Raw genomic sequence first — 12,808 nt, forward strand, 5'->3', positions numbered from 1 at the left:
AAATTAATCCCAAGGTGCTTGTGGGAAGATTCTAAAGGTCTGTTTGCCAGTTTGGGGTTTGCAGCAATCCTTACCACCTAAATTGTGATATGAGGTAATTATAAGCAATATTTTATTATAAAGAGCATTTTTTTCAGAAAAGGGTTATTCATATAAACCCATTACAGTACTTATAGTTCAAGTTCCTTTTACCCAGTCTTACACTTTTTCACAATCCATGTATGAGATGGCACAAGTAGTGACTTGTTTTTTCCTTACATCCAGGGTTCCATCCACATATGTCCAATACTATTGGCTGATTGCTGTTTCCCTTTTAAGAGGGACTGAAATATTGAGGAGGGTTTAATAAGCATGAAATGGGCTAATTATAAGTACAATTATAGGTTTACATAAGTTTTTAAATTTTTTTATGCTAGTGGGAAAGTGCAGCACTGTTAGCTGCATCAGAAGAGGTTCTTTTCAATTTTGGCAGTGGTAAAAATTATATGCTTATTGTTTCACAGTCCTCGGTACTGGACCAATTCTGTGAGCCATTTCTTGCTTTTCTACATTAGCTGACATGAAGATATCATTCATAAAGGCCATGGAACATGTTTCGAGACATTTTGCACACTTCTGTTATGGCAAGGAGCCTGAAGAAACAAGATATATAATTGTAAATGGAACCATTTATGTAAACCTAATCTTGTATTATGCATGTGAGTTGGATGATAAAGGCAAGTGCACCTTTGAAATTTTAATGCACCTTTCATCAAAGTTTTTTACTTGAATTTGCTTTTTATATCTGTCACACCATTGACCTTTTCTGCTTATGTTGTGAATTAACCCCACCTAGGTTATTGCTTGTGCTTACAAAACTGGCACTAATGCCCAACATGGTTTTTATTATGTCAGATATTAAATCTTATACATTGTTAGGTAGAGTATTATTATTATTATAAAGTTCATTAGTTGAACAGGACCACTGAGTCATTTTGCTAAACTGTTATAGGTTTGCTTGAAGGATTTGTCATTCAGTGAGGAATAAACATAGAACAAGGCTAACATAAAGGATGGTAAATATAATATAAAGGATAAATATCATAGTAAGAAGAGACCAAAGGCAAGAGAGGAAAGTAAAAGGCAGAAAACAATGCAGCCTGGGTCAAATGGATACTACAAAGAACCTTTTGTGCCATCTGCAGTAGGCCGTGCAAAGCACTCTGAAGTGGAGATAAAGTGAGAGATATTTTGCGTTAAAGACCAGAGAAAAAGAATATGAGAGTGGCAGTTAATGTGAATTGGGAATGTTTCATGTTTTGTCATTCCATTTCCAGAATGGAACCTACAGAAAGAGACAAACAGCAAGAAGATGCAGTCATAAGAGAAATTGACAAATATGAAAGACATCTTGTAGAGCCTGAGATTTGATGTGCTTGTTTGAACATTCACCACAACTAACTTTCAAAACTAATATTTTAGGTTATAAAACAGGAATTTTATATAAGTAACTTACCAAGTATTTACATAGCTATTGGTTCCCTAACCTATGGCAGCTTAAAAATTCAAAATTCGCGCGGTGGGGCTGTTATCGTTAGTGTGTAGGTGGCAAGGTCCCACCCACCATCCGGGACTCAAGGAAACAACCCAACAGAGAGCTCAATTCGTTTTCTGCCAGCTTCCGGTTAACATCGGAAGTTTTCACGCAGCTACTTCTTCACTTTTCGGTTTTTCTTTGCACGAATTTGGTGAAGTATTCAGAATTTGTTGCTTTGTAGCTTGTTATCATTGTCGAATTGTTGTCCAAGTTAACTGTAGGTATTGTTTAGTTAACGATGTCCGATTCCAGTTCATCTAGTATTCGCTTTTGTTCCGAGGGTTGTAGAACTAGGCTAACTAAGCTTTCTTATGATTCTCATACAAAATGCACTAAATGTAGAGGGCAAGAATGCAGTAAGGATAATACTTGCATAGAGTGTCAGGATTGGGAGTGTAAGAAATGGAAAACCTTGAAATCTCATCTAGAGAAATTAGAAAGAGAGAGGAAGAGGAAAGCAGCCATGAGGGCTGAAAGTAGGGCCAATGTAGGTTCCATTCCTTTGAAAAATGTAGAGGATGACAGAACTACCACTCCTCCAATTCCTCCTTCTTCTCCTATCCTAAGTCCTCCTACTTTACCATCTACTCCTGTTCCAGGTTTCCATGATTCTGCTCTTAGTGCCATTGCCAGCCTCAAATCTAGGTTCAATCAGAAATTTAGTGTATTATCTAGTACTATTATGAAGATGGGACCAGCTATTAAATCTCTAATGGCAAAAAATGTAAGTATTGACAGTGCAGTGAGAAGTGAGAGTGCTGTGTATATTGAGGAGGTGGCTGTCCATCCCACCAGTGCTCCTAGACAAAAGTCACTGTCCCACTCCCCTGCACCAGGGAGAAGACTACTGGAAGTCCAAGGGAGGCTGACGGGGTTTGCCCACGGGCAGTCGCCCCCTCTGTTGAGCCTGTCTTGAGCTCCCAGGCTTCAACTAAATGCCATTGGAAGGCGTTCCTGTGCATTAACTTTCTTCAGATTAGGAATCTTCAGTTTGTGCAATAAGTTCCCATATCGCTACTCTATTTCTTCCCGCCCGCTCAAGAGACATGCAGATATTGGCTGTCAAGAGGTACAGGGACACTAGCCCACAACCTTCCTGCAGTTTTCAAGTCCACCCTGCTTCTCCTGCTCATCGTTGTCATTTCTTCAGAGACAGTCCTGAGTGCTATAAGTGTTCTAAGCTCCCAACTCCTTCCTAGCACCAAGCACCCACCAACTCACACCAGACTTCCGCTGATGAGCGCCTGCTACCCACCGCTTCGCGCCAGAATACCACTGATGAGCGCCAGCCACCTGCTGTCTTACACCAGAATACCGCTGTTGAGCGGCCAGCACCTGCCATCTCGCACCAGACTTCCGATGCCAACAGCTGAACTCCCAGCTTCTGCTTCTGGAGCCCATGCACCTTCTTCTGTTATTCCGTCTTCCTCATCGGTCCAGGAAGATTCTTTAGCCCCACTCAAGTGCCAATTGACCAAGCTTATGGGTTTTTAAAAAAATCCTCTTCTGCTCCAGGGTCCATGGATAAATCATTGGCTCCTATCTCTTCGGAGCAAGAAGAGATTGTTCAGGATACGGTTCCTTCTGCTGCTTACTCGTCTCTTCTGCGTTTCCTCCTGGATAATTTCCCTGATTTCTTTGTACCTGCTTTGCCTACTTCTCCAGCTTCTACCTTCCTCATGAAAAGCATTTGTCAGAAGGTACCAGGTTACCCAAGCTAGTTCTTTTCTCCTCCTTGAAGAAGGCTCTCAAAGAAGCTCATGTCTGGCTGGCCGTTAATAGAGAACAGGGCAAAGCAGCATTCGCTTTTCTGCCCAGCATATTGTTGAAGATGAGGTACTCTTACTATGCCACTGGGGAAGCTCCTTCCTTTGGAGTTCCTGCCTCCTCCCAACAGGACTTCTATGGTCTGTTGGATTGATCTTGTAGAACGGCCTTTTTGTCCGCCAAGATAATGTTTTCCTCAGCTGAACTGAATCACCTTATCAAGAATATATTTAAGGTGTTTGAGATATTTAGTTTCCTTGATTGGGCCTTTGGGGTGCTAGTGAGGAAGATTGAAGACTGTCTTAATTTAGCTGAAGATTTTTGCCTCCAATTGGCTAGGAGTCCTTTCATGCTCCGACAGAGGAATTAGAAGTGGCTCTTTAGAACTTGCCTCCCTATTTTCTATGGGTGTCCTTAAGAAGAGGGAGCTCTGGTGTTCGTTTACTTCGAAAGGGGTCTCACTGACTCAGAAGTCAGCTCTACTTTTCACTCCATTAGACAAGACTCACCTCTTTCCTCAAAACACAGTGAAGGAGATTCTTTCAGACTTTTGCAGAGTAAGCCCACCACTGACTTGTTGGCACAGTCCACTAGACGTCCGATGGAGCCTGTGCCTTCCACATCAAGATCATTCTCCCCTCTTCAGTCTGAACCCTTTCATGGAGGGATAGCTAAGACCCAGCCTCAACCTAACTTGCGATCTCCTATGAAGTCCATTAAGAGGCCTTCCTTCAAATCCAACCCCAAGAAGTGAGAAGTTAGTCCTCTGCGCCCAGGTAGGAGCCAGACTTCTACTTTATTGGAAAGATTGGGAGAGGAGAGGAGCAGACCCAGGGCTGCTCCATTCCTTTCGTAAAGACTCCTCCTTTAGTTACATCTCCAATCGCCTTGACAGCATATTCAAAAGGTTCCACAAAGTTTTTGGCTCTCTCTCAAGAAGTCGAATCCCTTCTTTCCGAAGGAGCAGTGGAAGAAGTGCTAGATCCCCACTCAGAGGATTCCTACAATTGCCTTTTCGTGGTTCCGAAGGCCTCGGGCTGGGGGCCCGTTCTGGATGTCAGCGCCTTGAATGTGTTCGTACTGAAGACGATGTTTCATATGGAGACTGTTCGCTCAGTCATGTCCTCAGTACAGCAGGGGGACTGGATGGTCATCCTGGATGTGCAGGATGCGCATTTTCATGTCCCTGTTCATCCAGACTCAGGAAAATTTCTACGCTTCGTTTTTCAGGACAGGATACTACAGTTCCAGGCCCTATGCTTTGGCTTATCGACGACTCCTCAAGTTTTCACATCAACTCCTGGCACAGGAGTTAGGCATTCTCATAAACAAAAAGAAATCCCTTTTGACACCAACTGAGGAGGTTTCATATTTAGGGATAATACTGAACTCTCGGACTTTTCGGGCTTTTCTGCCTCCCAAAAGAGTCAAGAACTGCCTTCAAACTGTCAGTCAGTTCCTTGCTCTTCCTTCCTGCTCGGCAGTGCAATGGATGAGTCTTCTGGGGACCCCTGCTTCAGTAGAGCTGTTTGTAAATCCAGGCAGGCTGCACATGATTGAATTGGTGCAGAAAAACCTCTTCTCCCAGTGCACCCAGACCTTCTATTTTATTCAGGTGCCTCCATCCTAGGCTGGGGCACCCTTCTGGATGGCCGGGAAGTCTCTGGAACATGGACTACGGTACAACAGAAATCTCACATCAACGTAAAGGAACTGAGAGCAATTCACCTGGGCCTTCAGTCCTTCTCGGATCTGGTCTGTGGCAAGAAGATTGTAGTACACACGGACAACACCACGGCTCTTGCTTACATTCGCAAATGGGGCACTCATTCCTCTCTGTACGAGACAGCGAGGGATCTCCTTCTGTGGGCAGAGGAGAACCAAGTCTCTCTTGTCACCCGGTTCATTCAAGGGAGAATGAATGTGACTGCAGACGAATTAAGCTGCCTCAAACAGGTCCTTCCAACCAAATGAACCTTAGACCCAATAGTCTGCGACAACCTGTGGAAACTGTGGGGCAAACCCACAGTGGATCTTTTTGCAACATCGGGAAACCACCGTCTTCCCCTCTTTTGCTCTGTTCCCAGATCCTCAAGCATTGAGCACGGATGCCATGCTTTTGGACTGGACAGACTTAGATGTGTATGCCTTCCTTTCCTTCGGTATGGTCAGGGAAGTAATCAACAAGCTGTCGACACATCAGAACACCTCCATGACCCTAGTAACCCCATTTTGGCCGAACAAAGAATGGCTTCCAGACTTGATTCAACTCCTGGTAGATGACCCAAGACTCCTTCCACAAAAACGGTCTCTGCTCAGACAACTCCACTTTCTCAGATTTCACCAAGGGTTATCCACTCTGGCCCTGACGGGCTTCAGACTGTCAATGGCCCTGACGGGCTTCAGACTGTCAAGCGCCTTGTCAGAGCAAAAGGGTTTTCGAGACAGGCTGCAGAGGCAGTTGCGAGATGCAGACGAGCTTCTTCTACAAAGCTCTACTAATCAAAATGGGCAGTCTTCAGAAGCAGTTCTCTGGCTCTACTAATCAAAATGGGCAGCTTCAGAAGGTGGTGCAGCCGCCATAACATCTCTTCTTCTGAGACATCTATGCTCTCGCTACTGCCAAACATATAAGCGAGTTACAGGCAATAGACAAGAGAATAGGCTTTGCACAAGAGGTATTTATTTTAGTCCAGTAAATCAAGGTTTAATCACTAATATAACTGGCATAAAGCAGTCCACACCCCTTCATTATGTGAAGTGTGGTTTTCATTTTTGGTGTACCCTTCAGAATTGCATGAATGAACGGTAATCATATGAAAATCAGATATTTCAGTTGGCTTTGATTTCATACAAAAAGCTTGAAAAACTTACTTTATTAATACAGTATGATACAGTATAAAGAAATCAAATCAGTATGCCTAAAATCAGTTTTCTGAATTGTTTGTGAAAATAACAGCAACTCCAGAAAGACTGGTAACAATACCAGTCTCTGCTTCATTGCTTTTATGAATACAGTAAAAGAGCTTATCCAAACTGACTATGGTAAGACATTGTGTGAATTTGCCACAAATATGTTCATGTAGGTTGTTAATTTCATATGTAGAGTAGTTTAGTGACTGGTTAAAATGTATGGTAGAAATACTCTAGAAATAAAATATAACTAGAAATTTCCTTGTTTTACCAACATAAATGAATCTAGTGTAGTGTGTGTCTCAAAAATAGGTAGCCTAGGATTGGCAAAGTTTATGATTAAAGTTACAAAAACATTTTTCCTGCATACTCTCTCTCTCTCTCTTCTCTCTCTCTCTCTCTCTCTCTCTCTCTCTCTCTCTCTCTCTCTCTCTCTCTCTCTCTCTCTCTCTTATTTGAAGAGAACAAAAGTAACTGTTTATATAGCTCTTTTATGATGCATGTTTTAAATATTTCTTTGGGTTATAGTTGAAGACATGTAGCTCAGAGGGTATGGTAAGTGGTAATGAAGGATTTGAACTAATACAAGCCTGTGGGGTAGGAAAAGCAAAGGCAGAGCTGGATGAAAGTTACAGGTGTGGGGGTTATCGAAGTTTCGTATTGTTGGCCTGGAAAAATTGTGATTGTTTGCAAAAATATGGAATTGTTCTAGTACAGGTACTGAATTATTTGAGACAAAACAGCTGCTGCAATTTCTTGAGTGTATTAAGAGTTTTTAATCAAGATCACTTATTCAGAACTGATCCACTTAAAGAATAGTCATTGCAGTCTCCCCAGCATATTGTAGATGTTTCTTAAAATCACATGTCTCAAGAGCACAAATCCAAGTCAGAATCTCTATATCCAAGTAAAACCGCCACCAAAAGCTGATGTCAGTAGTTCATAAGCAGGAACAGTTGAGGGTAGAAGGATGAAAGGATGCCTCTCGTATATTACAGATGAAGCATCTATTAACGTAAGGAAGGAAGAGCATAAAGTGTGAGTTGGGCTACCTAGTTAGAGGTAGTGGGAGAGCACTGTAGGCCAATGACTGGAGTATGAAACCTCACGAAGAGCATGGAGGTCACCAACACAGAGCAGTCCAAATTGATCCAAATCATAGTCCAAATGCTCCGTGAAAAGTAACTTCAGTAGAGAATCTCAAGGTCAAACAGTAAGGCAGCACAGAACCAAGGTATCAACAGATTAGTGAAGCAAAAAATTCTTCCCATTAAACTATGTGCTATAAAATGGACTAAAGGCAGACTTTGTGAGAACCTTAACAATTGAGAGAGAGTGGCAATCATAGCTTGAAAAAGAATGCCTCTGGGGATTGGTTAGGTTGATGTTTTAAGCCAAGACTTCTCAGTCTTAGTATGAGAGTTGCAGAACGTGATACAGTGAATGCAACCATTACTGCAAAACCTTACTCACTGAAGATAAGTCAGGAAACTCCCAAAAAGCAGTGACTGAGGATGAGGATGAACTTGTGGAACAGGACTGAAGAAACCCATGACCTAAAGGAATCTGTGACATTCAAAATAGGATTTTGGATGGTGTCGCCAGCCCTACATGAGCTGATAGTCAGCTCAGTGGTCTGGTTAAACTATTTTAATAATAATTATATGGATGTTGTCACATTTGACAGGGATCAAATTTGACAGGGATCAAAAACTTGCCAGCAGCCACCTCAACAGACAGAATAGTAACATTGTAGGTGTTATGGCCAGACTAGGCTTGAGCTTACAAGACTGGTTGCAGAAGACTTGTGTTCAGCAACTTGGCAACAGATCCAGCAAAGGAGTTCTCCGAATAAGTAACTAGGTTGCAGACACCTGAGGAAAAAAAACATTCAGATTTTAGAACTTGTGGCACCTGCAGAGAGGTCATTCTTAAGGAGCAAGACTTCAAAATAGCCAAGGCAAGAAAGCGTCCAAGTACCTCTTCCTAGGAACTAAAGTTCACACTGCCAGCACATAGACCTAATCTGGCCCTGACCTGTCAGGATTTCATGAGAAGGAGATAGAGATAGCGCAGGTGGCCAGAACTTACTGATATGACAGTCATAATTCAAATAAGGCCAAAAAGTTCATCCATGGCTCTGGGAAGCCAAAGCACCCGGGAACTCCCTTCAGCCTTGACCCCTTGAACCTTGCAATCACCAGGTGGGCTTTTCTCTCACAGTTGATGTGTTGAAAAGCATGAAAGTTTGGGAAAAGGTTATTACATCGAGAATCCCATTGGTATGAGGAATCAAGGGAACTTAGCAACTGGAAGCCATCTGAACCTGTAGAGACTGAAGTTGAAGAATGAATCATTGAAAGTCGAGGGAAGCCTCAAGAGACCCAAACCTAAAGCAACTGGAAGCCAGCTGAAACATCAGAGGGATCTGTAGTTTAAGGGATCGAGAAAAAATGATTTGCTGAAAAAAAATTGGCATCGACAAAATATTATGAAAATTTGCCGTATTTCTCTAGTTATGTAAAATTAATAACTATATACCCATAAAACACCAGTAGCGCAAAATGATTTAGTCTGAGTTTTTTGCGATATATATTACAAAACTTCCTTTGAAATGAAATGTATAATGTCAATAATATCCTACAGCCTTTTAGTTATTCCTAGCCATGACACAGAACCATGACGCCGACTGTGTCGAGTTGCCTATAAACTTACTCGCTAGCCTTGACTGAACTCTGTATTTTCTGCAGTGTTTTTGTTTTTTCACCGTGCCTAAAAGGTCCAAGAGTGCACTTCATGCCAAAAAGCCAAGGAAACCCAAAGTAGAAGAAAGAGTTCAAGAAATTAGTGCCATAGGGGAATGGAGCCTGAGAAGAGCTGTCGCCCATCAAACGGCGACAGCGATCCTGCTGACCAGAGACCAAATCCACCCCCTAAACGCCTTTTTTATTGTTCGTCACTACCAAAGGGCAAAGATATTTTAGAAAAAGAAAGCAGTAGCTCTCATATTATAGACGATCCTGAGGATCATAATAAGTGAAGCAAGACTTGATGAATTAACCCTAATTGTGAATGTAAACTCCATTTGGCAAGGGATGGATTGAGACACTAATAAAAAGTGTAGGCAAACTATGATACCCAGAGTAATACCTTGCAACAAGATCAGACAGGGGACCAGGAACCTAAAATTTATAAGAATGTGTCTTAGGCACATAAATAATCAATTAATATTCTTATTTATAATCATTTTGCATTAATTAATACCCAAAAATAAAAATTAAACAACAACTTTTATGTAACTAAAACTTTGAAGGCCCGTTTCTCAAAACATAAGTTTTTCACCTTAAAATGCATCCCAAATGGATTAAAACAAAGGAATATTTTGAGTTTCTGATTTTTGTAATTTTTTTTCTCCCGGGAAAATTTTGGAAAAAAATTCATATCAAAAATAATTGAAAAATCAAAAATCCCGGCTTTGTATCGAAGGTCCATATGTGTTTTATACGGAAATCTCATCCCTGGCAAAATGGCCATTTTTGGTCGAAAAATGCTCTATGGTTCAAAAACCTAAGGTCACTGAACAAAATTTTTTCCCAGAAGTTCCACACAATATCCTTTAACAAACCCCTATTATCAACAACCTGTCGTTAAAAAGTAAACCGCCTGGAACACACACTAGTAGGACGACCCAGGGGAACACATCCTTTTGGTTGACAGACAATAAGGATCCCTGGCAAATGGAAGACCACACAGGCACTATGGTTCCCAAACAGAAATACCTTTGGGTTGAAGAAGTTGAAGTTCAGGTTCCATCCTCTCAACTTCCTTAGAACAAGGATAGCCAACAGCAGATGATTCCAACAAAACCTCCTTGATAGTACTCCTTATTTTAGAGAGGTCACATTGCTGCCAAGGATCAATCTCCTGATGGGGATGACTGAATAGGGAACAGACAAGACTATGGAGGAAAAGACAAAGCGGCAAGCAGAATGAAGATTTCTAGAACCCAGGGCTTTCTGCCTAAGGACCCCTATTCTTCATAAACCTTGAATGCAAAGATGTTGGACCCCATCCACAACTGCTCTTAGAACCAAGGGAACACAGCTCACAGTTCTCTGTGAAAGTGAAAGTAAGAAACACAAGACACTGCCATAGGGAGAAAGTGCTGGACTTATGAGGAGCCAAGGTCTGCTTTCTTAGCAGCACTAGCACTGACGACACCAACCAGATTAGAGTTGATGAAAATACGTCAAGTACTGTGAAGGAAACTAGAGGCCAAGAGCCCCAACTTAGCTCGGGCAGCAGTAGTGGATAGCTACTTGGAGAGGGCACAAGAAGGTCAAAGAACTAACACCACACCCATAAAATTCATATCCACCATGAGAGATCAAAACATCAGTTTAGAGAGTGAACAGAAGAGGTAGGCAATCCATATTCCCAGTGGATGGGGAGCCAGGTAACAAATGAAAGGCAGTTTCTTGGGACCTCAACAGGACAGACCCAGAGAGCTAACTTAGCTGCAAAAATGTATTGAAGACCAAATCCAAGGCCAAGGATTTGAAGGAACAAGGACCTGAGAAGGTACTTTCTGCCAGCATACTCCAACAATAGTGAAGTTTGGAAAGCTGGAGAGGAGCATTCATGGATGATCCAGAAAAGGTAAATGAGGACCTGAGCCCCAAGCTTGCTGTTATCAGGTTCAGAGCCATGATAGGCCAACACACCAGAGTGCCCATCAGCCTGGACTCCAAACATTACCAGAGGGAAGGAGAAACTCTAGAGTACTTTCAGCTTCTCCTCTCTTTGGGCTGCTTAAACACTGTTCAGCTTACATGAACTTTGTGTCTGGCAGAATTCCAATACTACTCTTCCCACAAGGTTTCTCAGATTATATTTCCTGTCAGTATATCTTCAAAACCAACTCAGTCTTATCAAACACTTCCACTTAGGTTTTCACCACTGTAGTTTACCTTTTGGTTCTGTCACTGCCACTGATAACCCTCTCTGAAAGACTTGTCTCTCAGATCTTCAATTCTTCTTGTTAATGGTGTGTATTATATTAACTATATATTTTGCACCTTTGTATATCTTGTGCACAGCCAATATCCACAGTTTTTATTTTAAGCATCTACATCTATTAACATCTTTCACCCACCACAGTCCCCATTCACCGTTCTTACTATTACTGAATTTTCACTGTTTTCATTATTTTCACTGTTTTCATTATTTTGTTCTTTCCCAGATTCATGTTATTGTATCCTTGCTAGTTTAAAGGCTGCCAGTTATTTAATTTTTTCAACCGATTCTTTCTTCTGTATCTTTTGCCAGTTTAAAGGCTGGAAGAGACATGGGTGCGATTTCATTTGTTGAACTCACCAGTTTTAGTTGATGCTTTGGCTCTTTTTATGTGTGTGTATGTGAGGGGAGGGGGGACACAGGGGAGTCCTCTTTGCCTTTACTGTTTGTTTATATTGGAACTGGTTGAAAGGTCTTAAATTCATTTTAGTTCTCATGACATAACTATAAAGCAAATTTGTTTGTGAATTATTGGAGATGCTATTACTATTATATAAAAAGTTTAAATTTTGTACAGATTAAAAAACTGTATTCCTTAAAATCTAGAGTAAACAGAAAATGAAGTAACAGAATTGACTGTATATTTAATTACAATTTCCTGGTAACATTTTCATGATTGTGATAGTAAGTCATTTAATATCATATTATACAACTATTTTGTAATCTCACACAGGTTAAAAGTAAAGTCTAGTGTGTTTGAACGAGTTAGAGGTCAGCAGGTATTAGCAAGTGTCAATAATCCTGAATCTGCAAGTGTAGAATACCGACAGGCCCAAGGTACGTCTCGTGCCAACAAACGTAAATGCCCATTGATGCCTCCTGCAGATGCAACCATGCTTAATGCAGATCAGCTGAAGGATATGTTAATAGGTAAGTTGATTTTGCCAGTTATTCTTAAGTCTTGCAAGGTAAATTACTATCATAATCCTACATTTAAAGTTTGAGATTATGATTGTTTTTGTTACTGATCACAGTAGAAAAAAGTTAGGTGGACAAAGGTCTTTAGTGTTTATCATCTTGAGATGAAGATTGAATTAACTGTTGTGTTGTACAATATTGAGGTAGAGGTAGACAAGTGACAGGAAGCAAAGAGTTAATGGAACAAGTTTATTTCAAGTAATAATTCATGTGTAACAGCGATCGTGTATTTGAATTATCCAAGTGATTTCAAGAGAATGTAACAGAATTGATATAGAAAGGATGTGGAGAATGTTAGTTATGTGTGGTGGAAATGGTAGTTTTTAAAACGAACTGGAAGCTTATTATTGGGATGGTTGAAGCTTACCTAAATAGAATGGTTTGGTGCAAAAGAACGACCTAGCCAATCAGTATTCTTGTGGATGGAACAATGGGCAATAGTCTAGCTTTGATTGATTTTGGTAGAAAAAGTTCCATAGAATCAGAAACTGAATGACGCCCAGCTGGCATCTTTGGGCATTTTGAGAAATTCAACATGGCATCCAATATGGCTACTGC

General features: G+C 41.1%; 1 protein-coding gene across 1 annotated transcript in view; it reads left to right on the plus strand.

The window, feature by feature from the left end:
• LOC136837203 (uncharacterized) overlaps positions 1-12,808 on the plus strand; it is a 160,943-nt gene that overhangs the window by 65,762 nt on the left and 82,373 nt on the right. The window contains exon 6 of the mRNA XM_067101872.1: positions 12,006-12,202. Within this exon, the coding sequence (XP_066957973.1) occupies positions 12,006-12,202 (197 nt within the window). The remainder of the gene's footprint in view (positions 1-12,005; positions 12,203-12,808) is intronic.

The sequence above is a fragment of the Macrobrachium rosenbergii genome, chromosome 58 (genome assembly GCF_040412425.1).
Source record: "Macrobrachium rosenbergii isolate ZJJX-2024 chromosome 58, ASM4041242v1, whole genome shotgun sequence".
Classification (NCBI taxonomy): domain Eukaryota; kingdom Metazoa; phylum Arthropoda; class Malacostraca; order Decapoda; family Palaemonidae; genus Macrobrachium; species Macrobrachium rosenbergii.